The following is a 20,751-nucleotide window of genomic DNA, read 5'->3' as shown; positions in this document are numbered from 1 at the left end:
CAACGTTCGGATATTTTGCGCATACGATGTAAATTATAAAATGTTTGAGAATCTATATGTAATAATTACTTTTTTGCTACGACAAAATATCAACACTCAAGTACCAAACTGAATTCTTTCAGTATGAAGTCTGGCGCAGTCCTGGTAATGAGGACAATTTTTTTCTTTGTCCAGCACCAGGTCAGACATTCCCTTTCGCTATTACCAGGCACTCGTCGTAACACGGAATCATCGCCAAATGGGTCCTGACACTCTCTACCCTCTCAATTACCGGCCCCGCTGTCAAAACATACCAGTCACTGCATACATCCGATGGCAGTGTTGCTTAATGTGTATTCTGTTCTGGCATAAAGTCAAGCTCCGGCACGACAGGCAAGAACGTTAGAGCGAAGACAGCTGGTGCGACCTATTCTTGAATACTGCCCGAATGTTTGGGATCCGCACCAAGTCGGATTTGAGGTACTGAAGCAATTCAGAGGCACGCTGCTAGATTTGTCACTGGTAGGTTCGATCAACACGCAAGCGTTACGAAGCTGCTTTGGGAACTCACATGGGAATCCCTGCAGGAAAGACGACGTTTTTTCTCCGAGCAACATTACTGATAAAATTTAGAGAGTCAGCATTTGAATCTGATTGCCGAACGATTCTACTCCCGCCAACGTACATCCCGCGTAAGGACCACAAAGATAAGATTCAAGAAACTATGGCTCATACAAAGGCATATCGACAGTCGTTTTTCCTCGCTCTATTTGCGAGTGGTACAGGAAAGAAAATGACTGGCAGTGGTACAGGGTACCCTCCGCCACGCGGCGTACTTTGGCTTGCGGTGTATTTATGTAGATGTACATGTAGATACAGAAAGAAAGTAACTAAGCCTCTACACATACCTAATGTCTCTCTTCCTATTCTGATGGTTCCTATGCGAGAAATTCGATGGTGGCAGCATAACGCCTAGTTTACACGACACTAGATAACAGGCGACTGCGCTACCAGCCACTGCGCATGCGCGCCGCGCGTTTGCGCAACTCATCGGTGAAACTAAACACTTTCGGCGTGTTCCAACTTTGGCGACACTAGTTGCTTGAGTTTTGAGGTTATGTGTGTTCGTAGAGTGTAGACAACGTGAAATACGCAGTGAGGAACGGAGAATAATGTTCACATTTTGGATATCTATGCTTTACATAGGTGTTTGTAGAATTTCAGTTATGCTGATTACAAAAATAAGCACTATATTGCTGCTCATGAGGCCTTCACATGCAATCAGAACACAAAGTTTGAACATATCTGAGCTGTAGGGCAAAAGTTATTGAATTAGAAGCGGATATACAACTGAATTAAGAAAAATACAAGCAAATGTAATTCTAGCTGTGGAAATGCTCTCGTCTAAAGACAAAGTAGTTTGCAAACCATTCTCTTCTTAATGTGGCCTGTGCGAATAATTACTGCTGTTAATGTTAATAATTGTTACTGTTAATGTTCATGATATGACATGCTCAAGATCTTCAACATAGTCTTGTAATTGGATGCTGTCAGCTTCTTTCTCAGCGTTGGAGGAATTATTTTGCTTTTATTCATATTTAAAAAGAAATTATTATGCCAAGTGAAAATTTCGCTCAAGTCTTTCTGCATTCAATCTGATCCTCCAATGATGATACCCTCCTGTAGTCAACAGCATAATCAACGAAAAATTTTATAGTACTTCTGCTCCTATCTAATTAATTGTTTTTGTATGGGCCCACTGAGAACATTACATTATCATTTGGGTTAAAATAAAAAAAAGTTTTTCACAAACAATGTTTCACAATATACTAAAAACTCACAGTAACCTACATAGTGACACACAAACAAGCAATCTTCGGATGCATATTTAAACAGAATACTCATCCATAAACACATCTACATACAAGAATCACAATAGAAAAGAGACATAGGAAATTTATGTAGAACCCATATGACAAACAATTAATCAAAAGATTTGCCAAACAGGCAGTGAAAAACAAATAAATGTTATACACACACAACAGACAAAAGTAGCAGACTGAAGGTAACACACATGAGACTTGAAACAGGATCCTGTCCTTTCTCCTATCCCTAATCAGAAACCATAGTGGGATGTATTCACTTAGAATAACAAAACTTTGTATAAATCAGCCAACTTTTTGTAGAAACATAAACTTCAGATAGGATAATGTACGTAACACACAAAAATTTAGAGCATGGGGGTACATCAGTCATACGTAATGGAGTTTTAAAAAAAGATACCGGTACTCTGAATAGCTCACAGCGGGACATCACCACATGAATGTTGGTGGCAGTGAGCTATGGGTCTACAAATAGCTGAAACTAAAAAAAAAAAAACTGTTGTAGAAGTGATAGTTAATTAGAAGTTCAGTTTCAGTGCAGCTGTAGAAATGTTAGCATATACATGTTTACAAGTAATTAAAAGCCAACTTATAGCAGTTGTAAGACAACAACACTTTGTAGGACATGAAAGCTAAGTATTCTTGTAAACAATAGTGTCTATTTTCTAATGCGTCATTTATATTTCGTATACTAGAGCAGTGGTGATCTGAATTTAGAACTTAAAAATGAGAACTTACTTTACGCTACTACAATATTTAAAAAGTTAGTTTTCATTATATATTCATTTCGCGAACGCAGCTTAACCTAATAGCATTCTACTGTATTGGTAGATAAAAAATATACTGCACACGAAACTTTATATTTCGGGCAAAAAGTAAAATTTAGCGAATTCGGTATTGTTTATCAGATACACAGGTCTATGTGACCTGAATCGTCTCTCGTTTTTTGTTAAATGAAACCGTGAAACAGCAGTAAGTCGCCTAATCGCAATATTTCGGTGAACTGAATAGTATTTCTACTCCAAAAAGTCATAACAGTGAACAAGCCGCAGGGTAGTGAGAAACTGTTGACTGTGCGTTTCATGATAGGTATTATGAAGCAACGAGCTCGGACGAAGATTTGGCTAGGAGAATTTGGCGCTGTACTATAGCAGTGCGTGTTGCTCTTCGATTCTGGAGAAAGAGCAGCTAATCTTAAAATTCAAAGCTGATGTTGCAGTACCACAGTCAGAGTTAGGACACTACATAACAATTTATTACATTCAAGATCGCTTAAAAATTACAACGTTCACGTTACCGTTTTCAGCGCGTGATTGTTATCTTCAGATGCGAGTAATTATCAAACAGCTACGTCAAGATCCACATGGTTTCAGTTAGGGCCTTCTGAATATTTTGAAGCCTTTTTTAATACGTGACGATATGATGCATTCATTGGCATAATTTAAATTAAGAATCGTGATATTCAGAATGCTTTAACAGAAATTGTAATAGGATATATCTCGAGGAACCTGTTAGTAAATTAATCAAAGTTGAAGATGGAAATCAAACACTGAAATCGGGAATGTAGACATCGTAATTTTTCAGCGATCGCGGACTTAATAAATTGTTATATTAAAGTTTAAAAGGTCGCACACTTCTATTTGGTAATATGTCGAGTTTTAAAAAATTAGGACAATTGAGATATGCAGTCGGCATCAGTAAAGCGAGGAACAGGGTAAATGGGAAATACGGAAGCGTCCGATCCCACCCGTCTGCTTTGACCCATGACGTCACAAATATGGCGGAAACAAAAACAAACAAACGCACACACTTTCCACAAGAAGCTTAATGACACTAACGGGACAAGGGCGGGAAATGGGGTGTTTTGGGTGGGGGCAAACTAAATATAAACAAATTTAGACGCCTTGCGTAGCTACAACGTGTAAGTGAAGACAGCCATGCATGAATACCCACCCACCTCCCCAGGGGTCGTAACCCCTGCAACCCATAGAAGATAAAGATGCTTCAGTAGCTGATTAGTGTTTTTTTTTTTTTTTGTCTTTTTAAAAAAAAAATTCACGGGATAGAACGAACAGATCAGAAAGATAAATATAATAAACTAAAACAGAAATTCGAGGAAACAGATAATTAAAATAAGTAATAAGTGTTTTTAAATTTAAAAAAAAAATCTCACGAGATAGAATGAACAGATCAGAAAAGTAAATAAATTAAGATAAAACAGAACTGGAGACAGCCACACTCAAACCAAACTCCGCGCCGTCATGACGTCACACACGACAACACCCTTACGTCACGGGTCAAAGCAGACGCGTGGGATCGGACGCTTCTGTCGACCCGGTAAATGACTAGACTGTGACCAAATGCGTCAGACTCGCAAGAGATGTTGCAAATTTGCTAGGTTTAGTCTAGATGTCTCCAATAACTTGACTGCTTTGGAGGCTGTAGACGAAAGTGTATCGACAATCCAAGGAGTTCAGTAACATAAGACAAGACAAGGAAAATAGTGTAAGCTAAGTTAGTAGTTGTCAGGAGTAAAAGGACCCAGGTTCTTCTACTAGGGAGTAGCCATGGGAGGCGAATATCAGAACTATAGTACAGAACTCCAGGGGCAGTGTGCAGAAGCAATACCAGAATGAGTTCCATAAACTTTTGTCTGTCACTTAACTGTACATTTCCTCGTTGAGCTCCAAGAAAGGACAGGCTAAGAAACCCAGAATGTAGAAGCAGTCACCAGTTTGTCGGAAATTTCTCTCCTGCCTCATCAGCACATTATATACAGTGTTTTAGTATACCTGGATGACATCTGTTACCAGTTCCATGAAAAAGACCAATTCCTTGAAGAAGACCCACTGTGTTTTCTCTCTCCACTTGCTAAACTTGCACAGCACAATAGCATGCCTTCTGTTTGTGAGCAGTATTGTACAGACACATGGAGGCCTGTTGAGACTACATTTAAGTTTTACATGGCGGAGCAACTACAGTAAATGCTGAAGGACGCAGGCATTTTACTCAGTAGGTTTGTTTTACAGTGTTTCGTTCCTTCTGTCATGTTTAATTGCAAGTTCTCTGTTACTCGGCCAAATTTTAATATTGGTTCCACCAAGGCCAAATTGACATCAATTCCATCCTCTATCATGTTATGAGACAAGTTCCCACCCTTTGTAGAAGCAGGGCTGGTTTAAGGCCCAGATGACACAAGCTACTGCTTGGGTTTCCAAGCTGAGAGGATCGCCAGAGGTACCACAACTGTAAGATTTCTGTATGGGACGTATCACAATTAGTAACAGCCATTTGAGAGGAGTGCCAGGGACACAAGATTTGTATAAAGTACATATGATAATTAGTAATGATAACTGACATGTGGGTGAAGGTTTACAAAGGAAAAGGGGGGGGGGGGGGGGAGCCATTGATGATTGCTTTTGTGGGAACATGTTCTCGAACCAGGCCTGTGTAGAAGTATTCACTATGCTTTTCCATGTATCTGTTCTACCCTCTGGATTTAACAGTGGGATCCCTTTTGCCACGTTAATTCGATTCCTTTGTTTTTAAATTTTCAAAAAGTTGTTTCAACATTTTTACACTTAACTAGCAATCCACCCCGAATTTTTGCAGGTAGTACCATGTATCTGCAGCTGGGAGACTTGCCTGGCACAACAGTAGTCTTGTTTATGGCCACAGCATAGAGTTATGATTAAAATTCAGAGAACATGTTAGGTAATTGAATGTCATTACTTTCATATAACTTGAACAATTTAAACAGAGCACTCAACAAAAATTTTAAGAAGGCTGGAATAATAGCTGTTCCATATTTAATTGACATTTGGAATGACATCTCGTGGCAATGACAGGAGCTGTGAGCTACCATGCCAATTGGTCTGCCCGACCACAGTCTAAGTTTTGTGTGAGTTATGGTCACTTGGATGCATCACAAATCATTCTAGCCACCCAGTAGCAGTAGCTCCTGTGTATGACCTCAGGCCTTCCTCATGAATCAGACTATTAGTGAAAACCATATCAAAATACCTTCAGTAGTGCCAGAGGTTAGCCTTCACATACAGACAGAAAAATTTGCAGGGGACTTTAATTTATAAGATGTGTGGGTGATTCCAAAGAGCTCTGCCATTCACCACTAGAGGGCAATGTCATTGCTTTCACAGTGACTCAGGACATTAATTCATCATAGTTCATCAAATTTGCAGGAAATATTTATAAATTATACACAGAAACCTTCCTTATGAATCAGTCTTTGTCTTAGTGAAAACCATATCAAAATCCCTACAGTAATTTCCTGAGAGTAACCTAAACATGATGTGGGCCTTTTATTGAAGATCTGCCCTCCCTGTAACCATTTCGTATAGTCTTCATATTTTATTTCTGCAGGCATTTTGCTTTAGCTTCCTTTCACTTCTTATTGATTCTTTTTTAAGTTACATATATTGCTGTAGTACTCTCCTTTTTTGAACACTCTTTTTTGTTTTATTCATTCATTGATCAGTTGCAGTGTTTCTTTTGACACTTATGATTTCTTGACAATATCTTTTCCTATATCTATATTTTCCTTCCAACTTCCGTGAGTACCCTTTTAATATATGCCCGTACCTCAACTACCTATTGTGATCTTCAGTATCGTATCTACAGCTTCAGAGTGCTTCAAATACACGTTATCATTCCTCAGCATTTCAGTGCACTCAATACTTCTTCAAAAGTTTATTCTTTCTGATAGTTTGCTTCAGTTTCAGCATTCTTCCAGTAATTACTAAACTGTGACCGGAGCCTGCAGTTCCTTCTGGGTAAGCCTTAAAATGCAGTACTTGTTTTTGCAATCCCTAACTATGATGCAAACCAACTGGTATCTTCCTTTGTCTCCTAGCCATTTTTAAGTATACCTCATTCTTTTGTGATTTCTGAAGTGCATATTTGCCGTTACTCGTTGAAATTTATTGCAGAGCTCAAGAATTCTTTCTCCTCCATCAGTCCTATTGCCAAGCCAGTGTTCTCCATATTACCAAAAAAAATGAATTTTAATTCTTGCTTACAAACTTCAGTAATTGATTTTTATTATGAATGGTTTGATCTTAAACTGTGTTTGCAACTCTTAAGCTGGAGGAAATTTTGGTATAAGTGTGTCTGTCTGGACTTTCTTTTTATGGGAAATATTTTGACATAATGTGAAAAAGTATTTTTGAAATGTGTTGCACATGGCATCAAAGTTTTTAAGTCAATTTCAGATTTGTCAATTTTGAAAGGTGCTGCTAGCCAGTGACACTTAGTTACTGGCCAAATTTTTCTCTTTCATATTTTTAATTGTCAGTGTCAACCTTACATTGTTGATGCATAAATAAAAATATCCTTTGTCAAATATTTATACCTTAATTCGTTATGTTTTAAATGTAATGAGAATCTTAGTTTGAGTAATAATAGTAATTTTACATGGCTCACTGGCCTGGTGCAAGTTTTTAAATCGGGTGTGACTGTGGCGACTTGCTTGTCCCTAACATATCCCAGCTATCCAACTGGAGAAAGGGCACCTACTGTTTAACGTGGAATCTGGACCACATGTTTTTTCTAGTGATTCCTCAAATCACTGAGAGGTGAAAGCTAGGTTAAAATGCAGACTGAAAAATCCAAGGTCCGACCAAGATTCAATCCCATGACCTCTTGGTTTCCAGTCAACTGCTTCACCACTAGATCGGAAGGTACAACTATTCATTATGTTAAAAAGGGTGAATCAATAATCATACTCAAGTTATAAAAATATGCACTTAGTGTGTACTAATGGCATTAAAATAATAGATAGTTATATAGAATAAATATGGATTGAGTAATAATAATCAGTCATTTGGGGTCTATAATGAATCTCATTTATACACTGTGGATTAAATGGTTGGAGCATGACAAGTCTTCAGACTGATTAACTTAGTTATATATGCAATTTCAAGTTATATATTTAAAAAATGAGAATTTCAGACGCTTGCCCCCCCCCCCCTCTCCCCAGATAAATTTCTGTCAGCATCTAGGTGTAATGTATAAAATGCAATGGCTCATTTTATCAGCAATGTATCAATTTCCTTGCAAATATTTTACACCGCTGTCAAAATGCTAGAGTAGAAAAGTGTTTTCAAAATGGAGATGGAGCCTATACATGAAAACAGGCTCAATGAATATAAGTGAATTTTACCCATTGATGTACAGGGAGTATTGCAATGGTACTTTTGTATCATGCTGTTCCATTATATCAAATCATTCCTTGGTCTATTCTTAGGTAGTGATATCTAAACTCCAATATGTTTACATGAAGATTTTGTTGGATACATTAGCTATTGTAGTCATTACATAACATCTCCTAACTTGACATAATTTTGTGAAATGAGGTCACTTGTACTCCTGAGAAGACTGGTGAACTTGGAATCAGGTTAGATTATAAAAGTCATTTTCTTGTTCACATAATATTTTATAAAACTGATTACGGGTTTTGGTGTTTCAGCCATTATGGGATCTAAAAATTAGCAGTATCATATAGGCATGTAGTCAGTGTATTGGTAATCAGGACTTTTATAGTCTAACTTGATACTATGTATTTAACCAGCTAGGAAAACAAAACACATCACTCAGTGGAATTCCAGTGTAAGATCATGTTGTTTTTAAAATGCAGCATATGTATGAGGGATAGCAATAAAGTTCTAACCACCACCATGAACAATATGGTTCACAATTATTTTTTTATATGTTTGCTGGTACACATCTACTTACATACAAACAATAATTAATTATTTTGCCTTATTTTTCAAGGTTATAATTAAGGCTTTATGACTATGCCTCATATTATATTTTGAAGGAAACTAAGTTGTTCCAAGCTAGAATTTAACTATGTCTCTCCACATCTCATGTTTCACTTAAAAGAGGTATGATATGTAACTTGTTGTGAATTTCTTACAGAGACTACTGTGAGCCCTGAAGAGAAATTCTCCAGTTCAACTGCAGCCCCAACAACCAAAAGCAAAGTTGGAGATTTTGCCAAAACTATGGATGATATTGCCCATCAAGCAGCTGATAAAATGCACATTCCATATTGGGCTGTTGTTGCCATAATAATAGGTATGTTTAAAGCAAAGCATATTTGTACAAGTGTGCACTGGTTGATAAAATGGCATGTTTATCTTGAAGTATCTTTGTAGATATGTGCACTGTTTCATTTTATGATTATTTTATTTTCTTCTAAAGTGGGAATATTAAAAATATTTTCTAATTGTATTAAAAATAAACCAAGTGTAATATGTTGTGATAATGGAAGTTCCAGGATGAAGTCAAGAAACATAAATGAGGACAGGCAACCACTTACCTGCAGATGACTGATAGGTGGCATGTAGAATACTTAACACATTTTGAGGAAAAGAGATAGAGAGTGGAAAAGGAGACTAGAAAAAAGAGAGAAAGCTTGAAAGCTAATGTGATTTTCTTACTTACTAGATATGTATATGCAGCACAACATCTGCAAATATATTTCTCAGCTTGCAGTTGAACAATAGCTTTAGACAGCATAAGTAGTCCTCATATTCGTGAAGATTCCTGCAGTCTCAACAAGCAAAGTATAATTAAGTGAACTGAACAATTGTTTCCAATTCAGTTTCTAAGTCAGTAAGATCACATGGCTTTATATTATGTACACTAATAATAATATTTGCACTGCCTTGATGACTTGCATAATTTTTGGTTTTTGTTGTCAGAAATATCTTTATCAGTGCTCTTCTGAACACAGGAAGAGCACTGTACAGCCACTAGTGTAATGAAGATGAAAATAAACTGGTATTCTCAGTGCCGTACAAGAGCACATCATGTACTAAACACTTTATTTGTGAAGCGAGGGCATTACAAATCTTACTGTCACTAAAGTGGCCTCACTTCTCTACCATACTCAGGTTTGCATGCTCATAGTGGGTACTGTCTTTTCTTCTAGTATCATGACTATGATACACACTGTTAGGTTTCTTCCTTGTGTAACACATCATGTAGAATATGTGATGTGCAGCTCATGTTAAGATTTCTAGTTCCTGCAAAAGATTTCTGCTTGTAGCTCTTGAGTAGACTCCACTCATGATTCTTATGGCTCTTTTCTGCACACACAGCAATTTTCTCGCATATGGCCGATTTCCCCAGACTATGGTTCCAGGTGCCATAATGGCGAGAAAATAACCACAATAAGCTTTTTTAATGGTTTCCATTTCTATGAGAGCAGACAGTGTGTAAAGTGTAAGTCGCAGAATCCAGTCCTTTGCATAGATCCAGGTTTGACCAGTTTAGTTTCCTTTCAGATTTAAGCCCAGGTATTTTGAACTATCCACTCTAGCTGTTTTTTCTCCTATTTCTTTCTGTGTAGGGGTTGTGTGAAACTGAATACAGTTTGTTTTTGTGTAATGAACAGAAAGAATATTTATGTAAATCAGTTTACAATATCCCTAGAAATGTTATTAGATGACACCTAAAGTTTTTCTGTTGAATTATCAAAAAGGAGTGTAGTATCATCAGCAAAGATGGCGAATTACAGTATTCTGCACAAAAGGTAGATCATTAATAAAAAAAAATAAAAGGATTGGGGGCCCAGAACAGAGCTCTGAGCCACTCCACATGTGATACTACCCCATTCTGATGATGTTGAGACACCTCCTCAATTACGCAGTACAACTTCCTGTTTTATGTTTGAAAGGTACAGATCAAGGCACTTGCCTATACACTACTTATATCTAGATACGTAGCTTTGTGTGTCAGATGTTTTTGTTAGGTCACAAAATGTTCCAACCATCGTCATCTTTTTGTTGATAGGCCCCAAAATCTTAGCAGCAAATGCAAATATTGCACCTTCTGCTCATAACCCATTCTGAAATCCAAACTGACTTTTGCTGATGACATTATGCTCACTGAGATGCTTAACAATCCTAGCAGGCATTAATTTCTCTAAAACCTTGAAAAAACTTGTCAGTACTGAGATTGGCCTATAATCTGCAGTGTCTGGCTTAGCTCTCTTCTTATACAGTGGTTTCATACTACATACATAAGCCTTTCGGGAACTGTTCCTTGCTTAAGTGATGCATCAGAAATGTGGCAAAGTATTTTACATACATGGCTGCAGCAGTATTTTAGTAATTATCTAGACATGTTGTCAACTCCAGTAGAGCTTTTACATTTCAGAGATTCAGTTACTTTTCCAGTTTTTTGGAATAGTAACTGCTGTTATCTGGATCTGTTGTACTGTGCTGGGTGCATTAGCTTGCAGACAATTAGTGGCTTAACTTAAGCCTTGTGGCCCTATTTGCTCTGTTACTGTTAATAAATGTTTGTTTAATAGATCAGCAATTGCTTTTGGATAACTAACAAGATGATCCTCATTTTTAATTTGGATATTTTCACCATAAACTGCATTTTTCCCTGCTTCCTTTTTTACAAAATTCCAGATGGTTCTTAGTTTATTGCTTGAGTGATCAGTTTCTGCCTTCAAGAACATGTTCTTTGATGCCTGTATGGCTTTGTTAAGAACTGCATTGTACAATTTGTAATGCCTAATCTTATGTGGATCATTTGATCCCTTGGCTGCTACATAAAGCTCCCTTTTCGCTCTACAAGTATTTTTGATGCCCTTAATAATCCAAAGCCTGTGAACTGACTTAAAGAGATTTTCCCTAACTTTTTTAGGAAATGTTTCATCAAACAGACTTGCAGCTTCATTGGTAAATATATTAAATTTGGAGTTTATGTCAAAATCAGCATATACAGGAGACCAGTCCTCATGCTGTAGTTGATGTTTAAAGTTTTGCATTATGTGTCCATCTATAATTGTAATGTATTTACAAATGAAATTTATTTTTCTTTGTACATTATTTGGTTTTTGGTGAGGAACTGCCCATCATGATCCAAGTGGCTGTTTATAATATTTTTCACAGTTTAATTATTATTATAAGCATCCTCAGTGCTTTATTTGAAGCATAGGGTGGGAGGGAGAGTTTCCAGTATTCCTTACAAGGAATACCACCACAATCGAGCATTGTGCATTCTTATCTACAAATATGTATCTATTAAAGATTTGAACTGGCTGTTATTCTAGTTGGGCCATCTACGACTCAGGTGTTCAAGATCTGTTCTGTTCCTATTTTCTGTTAAAAAGTCCACATTAAAATCACCTTTTACAATGAAAGATTTAGTTTTTCTGTTGTGCTGTCTGCTATTATCTTGATGCCACACACCTCAAAGTGCTATTTGACACAGTATTTGCTTAAATCTAGAGACTGATACACTATTTTATTTCTAATAAATATTGCAACACCACCCTTTCTTATATTAAATCTACAATAATGAGCAGGTAAAGAAAAGTTCTTCATCTGTAACATGTGGATTCCATTCGTGATCAGTGTTCAGAGGAAAACAGTATATCAGGTTCACTTCCACATTCTTCATCTTTTAGGCATATTAGTAGTTGGTATGTTTTACTCTTTAGACCTCTTATATTTTGATGGAATACAAAGTTTGATACTTGCTCACAACTGTGTTTGTACATTTTTTTGGAGCAGTTTTTCTCACTATACTAATTAGTTCTGCTTGGGATCCTGGGGGCTCATTTTGAATACATGAGAGAGATGTTTCATCCAGTTCTGACCATTTTTCTCACATGTGATTCTCCATGAAAAATGCTGAGTTATCTTTCTGTTGTGTGTGGGATGAGCTACTGCTTGTGCTGTGTGTGGTAATGTTTCACATGATGGTTCTGGTACTGAAGGAACTGCTGTGTTTGATGATACTGGTGACACTGGTTTATGACACTGGTCCCATACATTGAATTATGCTGTTCATTTTCTCTCTGCTTGTAAGGATTTCATTTCCCATCTTACACACAAAGTTCTTTCCCTCATTATTCACATGCTTTCTGTGTCTGGCATGTTGCCATCTGTCCAATTTACCTATATCAAAGATGCTCTGTGGGAAGTTGCATGCTGACCTGGCTTACACCACAGCAACATGATTCAAACATTCATTCACAGTCATGACACACAAAACATTGAAGATATGCCTTCTAGTGGTTGATCAAGGTCAACAACACCATCTGATGATAGCAGCGTACAAATTATAGCTTTCAGCTACCTAAAGCAGACTGCAAGAGAACTACATACTGTCTTTTTTGAAGCAGCTGTGTTGACTCCAGTAATATGTAACCATTTTTAAATTATCTGTTTGTCATATAGGCATCCATTGCATTCAGCAGGACAAACTCCGCACTACCTTGACGAGTATAGAAGGTTGGCAAGAGAATACTTAGAATGGAACCTGGATCAGTGTTGTTGGGTTCTCATCTCCAACGAATGTAAGATTTGTCTCATTCCTGAAGATCATCATAGGAGAGTGTGAAGGTAGCCATGTGCTAATACATGTCTCAGACATGTTATTCTGTTTGAGTTCAGCAGGATAGTTGTTCATCATATTTTTGGCTAGATGTCAGATTCTCTTTGCTACTGTGGAAAGTTTGAAAACTATATGAAATACGGACAAGATCCTCCAACCTAATGTCCGACACTCAAGTCAACATGTTGGTGATGGCTTCATCTTCATAACCATCTCCCTCCACAAGGCAGGAATCAATTGTATGGAACGGCCTGTGGTCCGCTTATGTCAACCCAGTTGAACACACTTCGGACTAGCAGAAAACAGCAGCATACTATGACAGTAACCCCCCCTCACACACTGGATGATGTCAGGAGAGCTATCACCAAAACATGGGAGCAGCTTCAAAAGCAACTAGCACCTTGTGGACAGCACGTTACAACACAGCAGCAGATTTTTATTTCACATTTGTGCTCATTTGAATACATTGCCTTCTTTTTTGTTATTGGTCTGTTTTTATTTCACAGTAAAGAATTTCTTTTTTATTTCATACCGTTTTTGCTTTCATTCTCTACTCCCTTGAATTTAAGCCAACACATGTTCACAAATATGCAGGTGGTGCAAAACTTCTGTTGAGAAGTTTATTTGTGGTTATTTGTCGCTCTCATGTCTAATTGAATCAGCTTCATAATTCATCTGATGTATTGGCAGAGCAATTAAAAAATAGTAAGCAAATGACACTTTGCTTCTGAAATTATAATTGAAAGGTTATGTAAAAGATTTGTGATTGAACATTCTATTTTCAATTATTGAAGAGGAACATGAGCAAAAATTTGTGAAAAGCAAAGTGAAGCTGGTGTGAGCAACAGGCAACTAGAGGCCAGGTGAGGGTTAATGGAGTTGTACTTCTGCAGTTTCTCTGGATATGAGGGACTGATGGTACTGTTTCTGTTTCTGGCCAAGTTGACATATACATTATGCACACAGAATATTGACGACTTGCTTCTGTGCTCTAGAAAAGACAGTAGTGCGTAACTGAAAGAAGAACATAGTTGAATACCATTTTTGTTAACTGAGGAAAAGCTGTGCCATACATTGTGTTTCTTCTACTTCTTCATCACTTTCCTCTTCTGCATGAACACTGGCTGGAATCCTGGCAGCAGCTTGCTGGCTCTTGATACTCTTCTCATGGAGAATAATTTAGGAATTGAGAGATCATTTCTTCAGTCCTCTATTTGAATCACAAAATTACTTTTTGTCCAGAAAAAAGGAAAGCCACCCGATAAGGTGACCTCCTCAGCCATTCACTGACTGTGTGGGTCACAAGCAATGTATATGACATGCTACAAATTGCTGGGAAGTTTATAATAAGCTTACAAAATAACAGCATATTTCTAAGAGTGAGTAGACAAGATATGCTGATTCACTAAGAATTATTGTAGTAGCTCCACTAAATCTAATGTCTAGCTCTCAAAGATATCACAACCATGGATCATTCTCCACTGATCTTTGTCTAACTCCAGCACTTTTCATTGACTTATGCCAGACATCACACAGCATTTGCCTCATTCCAAAACCTCATCAAGAGTGTTTCTTAGACAATTAGTCTTCCTGTCTTCCGCAAGATGACTGTGAATGTCATACAACTTCCAACAGCCAGTCGCAATCCCATTAGTTTTTATTATTCTTACAAATATTGCAACAGTGACCAGGAAGACTGATTTAGCAAGAGTTCTAAAGAGTTTCAATCATATTACACGAGAACCAAAATTCATCAATATTCATCTGCCTATTAGAATCTTATATTGATACATTGAGTAATATGACATAGAGCGCCCAGCCCTTTTTATGCTCCCATAAGAAAGTCTGAACTAATGTAACTACACCTGCTTACAACAAACCAGAATAATCCACAGAAACTTCTGATTAAACAGTAGTTCCATAATTATATGCTAAACTGTAACTGAGTGATATGATGTGCTTACCTTGGAAGACATTTTTCTCGCTTACTGTGAAAGATTGCGAGTAAGCAGTTAAGAGTTACTGACCATATGTTTTGTAAATGGACAGATAAAAAAATCTACTCACAAAGTGACAGCAGGGGAACACACACACGAAAGGATTTAACTTTTACAAGCTTTCGGAGCCAGTGGCTCCTTCTTCTGGTGGAAGAGTTGAAGGGGAAGGAAGAGGGGTGAAGGAAAAGGACTGGAGAGGTTTAGGGGAAGAGGTACAATTTAGAAAAGTCACCCAGAATCCCGTGTCAGGGGAGACTTACTGGACGGGATGAGATGGAAAGACTGATTGTTGGGGACTGCACTGGACGAGACTTGAATCCCCCCCCCCCCCCCCAAATCTCAATTGGTGCAGTCCTCAACAATCAGTCTTTCTGTCTCGTCTCCTCCAGCAAATCTCCCCTGACCCAAGGTTCTGGGTGATTTTGGTAAATTGTACCCTTTTCCTTAAACTTCTCCAGTCCATTTCCTTCACCCCTCCTCCTTTCCCTTCAACTCTTCTGCCAGAAGAAGGAGCCACTGGCTCCAAAAGTTTGTAACAGTTAAATCCTTTTGCATGTGTGTTCCCTGCTGCCGCCTGGTGAGTAGATTTTTTTACCTGTCTATTTACATTATACACTCCTGGAAATTGAAATAAGAACACCGTGAATTCATTGTCCCAGGAAGGGGAAACTTTATTGACACATTCCTGGGGTCAGATACATCACATGATCACACTGACAGAACCACAGGCACATAGACACAGGCAACAGAGCATGCACAATGTCGGCACTAGTACAGTGTATATCCACCTTTCGCAGCAATGCAGGCTGCTATTCTCCCATGGAGACGATCGTAGAGATGCTGGATGTAGTCCTGTGGAACAGCTTGCCATGCCATTTCCACCTGGCGCCTCAGTTGGACCAGCGTTCGTGCTGGACGTGCAGACCGCGTGAGACGACGCTTCATCCAGTCCCAAACATGCTCAATGGGGGACGGATCCGGAGATCTTGCTGGCCAGGGTAGTTGACTTACACCTTCTAGAGCACGTTGGGTGGCACGGGATACATGCGGACGTGCATTGTCCTGTTGGAACAGCAAGTTCCCTTGCCGGTCTAGGAATGGTAGAACGATGGGTTCGATGACGGTTTGGATGTACCGTGCACTATTCAGTGTCCCCTCGACGATCACCAGTGGTGTACGGCCAGTGTAGGAGATCGCTCCCCACACCATGATGCCGGGTGTTGGCCCTGTGTGCCTCAGTCGTATGCAGTCCTGATTGTGGCGCTCACCTGCACGGCGCCAAACACGCATACGACCATCATTGGCACCAAGGCAAAAGAGACTCTCATCGCTGAAGACGACACGTCTCCATTCGTCCCTCCATTCACGCCTGTCGCGACACCACTGGAGGCGGGCTGCACGATGTTGGGGCGTGAGTGGAAGACGGCCTAACGGTGTGTGGGACCGTAGCCCAGCTTCATGGAGACGGTTGCGAATGGTCCTCGCCGATACCCCAGGAGCAACAGTGTCCCTAATTTGCTGGGAAGTGGCGGTGCGGTCCCCTACGGCACTGCGTAGGATCCTACGGTCTTGGCGTGCATCCGTGCGTCGCTGCGGTCCGGTCCCAGGTCGACGGGCACGTGCACCTTCCGCCGACCACTGGCGACAACATCGATGTACTGTGGAGACCTCACGCCCCACGTGTTGAGCAATTCGGCGGTACGTCCACCCGGCCTCCCGCATGCCCACTATACGCCCTCGCTCAAAGTCCGTCAACTGCACATACGGTTCACGTCCACGCTGTCGCGGCATGCTACCAGTGTTAAAGATTGCGATGGAGCTCCGTATGCCACGGCAAAGTGGCTGACACTGACGGCGGCGGTGCACAAATGCTGCGCAGCTAGCGCCATTCGACGGCCAACACCGTGGTTCCTGGTGTGTCTGCTGTGCCGTGCGTGTGATCATTGCTTGTACAGCCCTCTCGCAGTGTCCGGAGCAAGTATGGTGGGTCTGACACACCGGTGTCAATGTGTTCTTTTTTCCATTTCCAGGAGTGTATTATCAATAAACGATTATTTTGCTTGTTAAACCGTATGTTTTGTCAAGAATCAATCTGAAATAAAAAATCATTTGTTTCTAATAAGAATGAAATTATTTTTAAAGTGTTATGTGCTAGAAAAATGATTTCGGATGTCACAGATCTATACTGTTAATGTTTTAGGTGTTTGCCTGATATTCCTCTGCATCTGTGTGTGCTGCATCCGACGATGCTGTCGCAAGAGGAGGACAAAGGATGGCAAGAAGGGTCTGAAAGGGGCGGTCGACCTCAAGTCGGTACAGTTACTTGGCTCAGCGTACAAGGAGAAGGTACCCTGCAGCATGCCGCCCGCCTGCGCGTGCATGCCCCTTTCTGCTGTTTACTCACTCCCTGTGTCTCTGTCCTGTGGACTGCAAAATAAAATAAGAGTGTTGGCTGCAATGGCTAAGATGTTTGCTCCTCTATCTATGGCTATTTCATGTTATGTGAGATAATTGTAGAGGTTTTCGGAGCTTTTTAAGATAGCTCTAATGACTTTGCACTGAAGTGGCACAAGAAACAATAGTGTTTCTGCAGTGATTTTGAATTAGAATAATAAGTTAAAATCATCTCGATTTTCAGACCACACCATTCCAGATAAAAATCGTGTAATATCGACAGCTGCCACCATAATTTTCACAAATTCAACTAATGGTGTAGAGGAATGGCAAGGTGTCCATCTTATACAGGCAAATCAGAAAGTCCTGGATTGATTTTATGCATGCACAGAGAAAGTTGCTTGCAGCAGGTCAGACCGATGATGACACTGACAAGTGAGTGACGTCATCGATTGTGAGGAGCCAGGCTTATCTTGTAAAGTGATGCGTCTTTTCCATATAGCCACTAAGTATAACACTTTGTTTTTGATCAACATGTATTGAAATTACATATCTGTGATCAAATCTTAACTCCCCATGTAAGTTCTGGTTTCAGCTGCTTTGCCTATGTAAGGCAAATATACAGGGCAGTCAGAAACAGTCTGGAAAGCTTGTAAGGGTGCTGCAGGATCAGTTGTCCTGAGAAATAACTGTTAAAAAAAATTTGACGGTTGGACCATTTCCCATTTAATTAGCATTGAAGTTAGCCAATCGGGACACTGCATGCACAAATTCAAGCGATCTGCGAGAGTCACTGTTTCGAAACATGCTCTTCATTTGGTTTCCTAAAAATGAACAAGAGAGTGATACAAAAATTCGACATGGAACAGTAGTAAAGGTCAAACCCAAGCCAAAGCCTGAGCACTCACATACACTATCAGCTACACTGTTAGAACAAGTGATAGTAATTGTATGTGGCGGGCCACTTGAATTTGCAAACACAATGGCCTGATTGGCTAACTTCAGTGCTAATTAATTTCGAAATGGTGCAAGTATCAAATTTTTTTCTTAACTATCATTTCTCAGCACAACATACCTTGCAACATTGTTATAAGCTTTGCAGACTGTTTCTGAGCACCTTGTATATAACATCCCTGACAGTCAGCCCTTTTAACTTCTAAATATGTTGAAGGTGACAGCTCTCCCTTCATATTGTCATGCTGCCTTAAAAGAATCACAGGGCACAAAGTAACACACTGTACCAAAACAAAAACATATAATAACAAATAACAAATTCAACACTGATTTTTCCTCATCTTATTTCTATACATAACACTTATCTCTTCCTAGACAATATATTGGTACATTTCTACCAAGACAACGTAAGAGCAGCAATTGAAATAATAGAATTATGGTATGTAGAATGGTGTTAATCCAGACATAAATCATGAGGGAAAAATTGCATGGTCATGCATACAATGTGTATTATACCATCTGGAGTTAAACAGAAAACAGCTTTATTACTCATAAAACATAGAGTACCTTACAGTGCTACCACTATGTTATTAAAAAGATCTTTCCCATATAAATAAGAAAACATATCAAGGAAAGTATAAACTAAAATTAAGGTGAAGAAAAGGTGTACCCTGTGTTTACCATACACAAATATCATATGAGAATCATCAGTCATTGGTTATCATACTAAGAAGTAAACAACTAGAATAACTGGAAATTTACTGAAAACATAGCAATCACATGATTTAATACTCGAGACTCTCATTACATGGGGCATAAATTATATTTGTTTCTGTGATATCCATTACTAGAAATCAGTAAATATCTGATTTCCATACCAGAAAAAAAATCCAGGTGAAGCTAAGTATTGTTTGACTTATCACTGGTTCACTTCATCGGTAAATGTAGAATTTTCTTCAGTATAGCTGGTTAAAATGAGGGACACATACAGTATAAAGGTAATTTCTAATATATATTAGAATATTGAAAACTATGCTGATAAAGGATATAGCAAGGGCAACTGTCTCCTTGGACTAAATAGTCTGTAATATTGCAAATACAATTAAATATATAATACAAGACATGGCCAATTTCCTCTATCATCCTTGTTCAATCCAATCTTATAATTCAGTTCTAATGACCTAATTACTCATGGGACATAAAACCATTATATGCCTTTTTCCATCTTCTGTTGAGCATACTGTGATTAAATAGTATCTCTCTTGAGAAACAGTTTTTCCTTACTGGTGACTATCAAACCATCAGATGTATCTGCCGAGTTTTATGTTTCCTTACATTACTTTGAAAATAGGTACCATTTCTTACTGTAAAAGAATTAAGCAATGAAGGTGAAGGACATTATATTCTAGTTCATATCGAAAACATATATAAAATTTATTTCTGCGAAATTACATCAGCTAAAGAATCAACATTTTGTTGAAAAGCACATACCACAATACTAGGAGATGTGCTGTTGCCAGTATAAATCAAAACATTGACTCACACAGCAGCCAGATCCCATTTGGATCTTATCTCAATTTTATCGGGGTGACTTACCAGATGCGTTGCTGGAAGAGTACTGCAGATGAAAACATGTTGTACAACAAGCAGCATATGTTATTTGTAAAGAATATTTTCATCGTTTTCCATGTGTGCAAAGGTTAGACAAATAGTGCACCATCTTTTGCACAAAATTTTGCAGTAGTCCATTACCTCAGGATGATTCAAGAACATGTAGAAACCTCTGAGTTTTGACAACACCAATTTAATAAATTATAGGCCACCATACCACAAAGCCTTAACATTTGTACTTATACATCCATTGGTGCCATATTATTTAATCTCATTCTTCTGCATTCCAGAAGACCATAATATTATGTACTGAATTTACCTGATCATAAGACCAGATCTTTTTTCCCAGATTCGTCATTCGAAAAATACATGGTCATCTTATATTCGCAGATTACGAAATGCTGCTGAGGTCAACGTTTTTACATTGTTTAATAGATTAATATAGGGTTCTTCTTACTTTTGCAGATGATCTTTCACTATTGAGGACTCGTACAGATTTGTTTTGAACAACCCAAAGGATACGGCGTAGAAAATAATGCTTGCATTCAAAG

At 38.6% G+C, this 20,751-nt stretch overlaps 1 protein-coding gene across 4 annotated transcripts in view; it reads left to right on the top strand.

Moving 5' to 3' along the window:
- Positions 1 to 20,751, top strand: part of LOC126091949 (synaptotagmin 1-like) — a 1,108,877-nt gene that overhangs the window by 953,909 nt on the left and 134,217 nt on the right. For 3 of the 4 annotated variants that reach the window (XM_049907282.1, XM_049907284.1, XM_049907281.1), the window contains 2 exons: positions 8,799 to 8,957; positions 17,442 to 17,587. In XM_049907282.1, coding sequence (XP_049763239.1) covers positions 8,799 to 8,957; positions 17,442 to 17,587 — 305 coding nt within the window. The remainder of the gene's footprint in view (positions 1 to 8,798; positions 8,958 to 17,441; positions 17,588 to 20,751) is intronic. The other variant, XM_049907285.1, reaches the window with a different exon arrangement.

Source organism: Schistocerca cancellata, chromosome 7 (genome assembly GCF_023864275.1).
Source record: "Schistocerca cancellata isolate TAMUIC-IGC-003103 chromosome 7, iqSchCanc2.1, whole genome shotgun sequence".
NCBI lineage: Eukaryota > Metazoa > Arthropoda > Insecta > Orthoptera > Acrididae > Schistocerca > Schistocerca cancellata.
The sequence above is the reverse complement of the archived record's forward strand: the minus strand, read 5'-3'. Positions and strand labels throughout refer to the sequence as shown.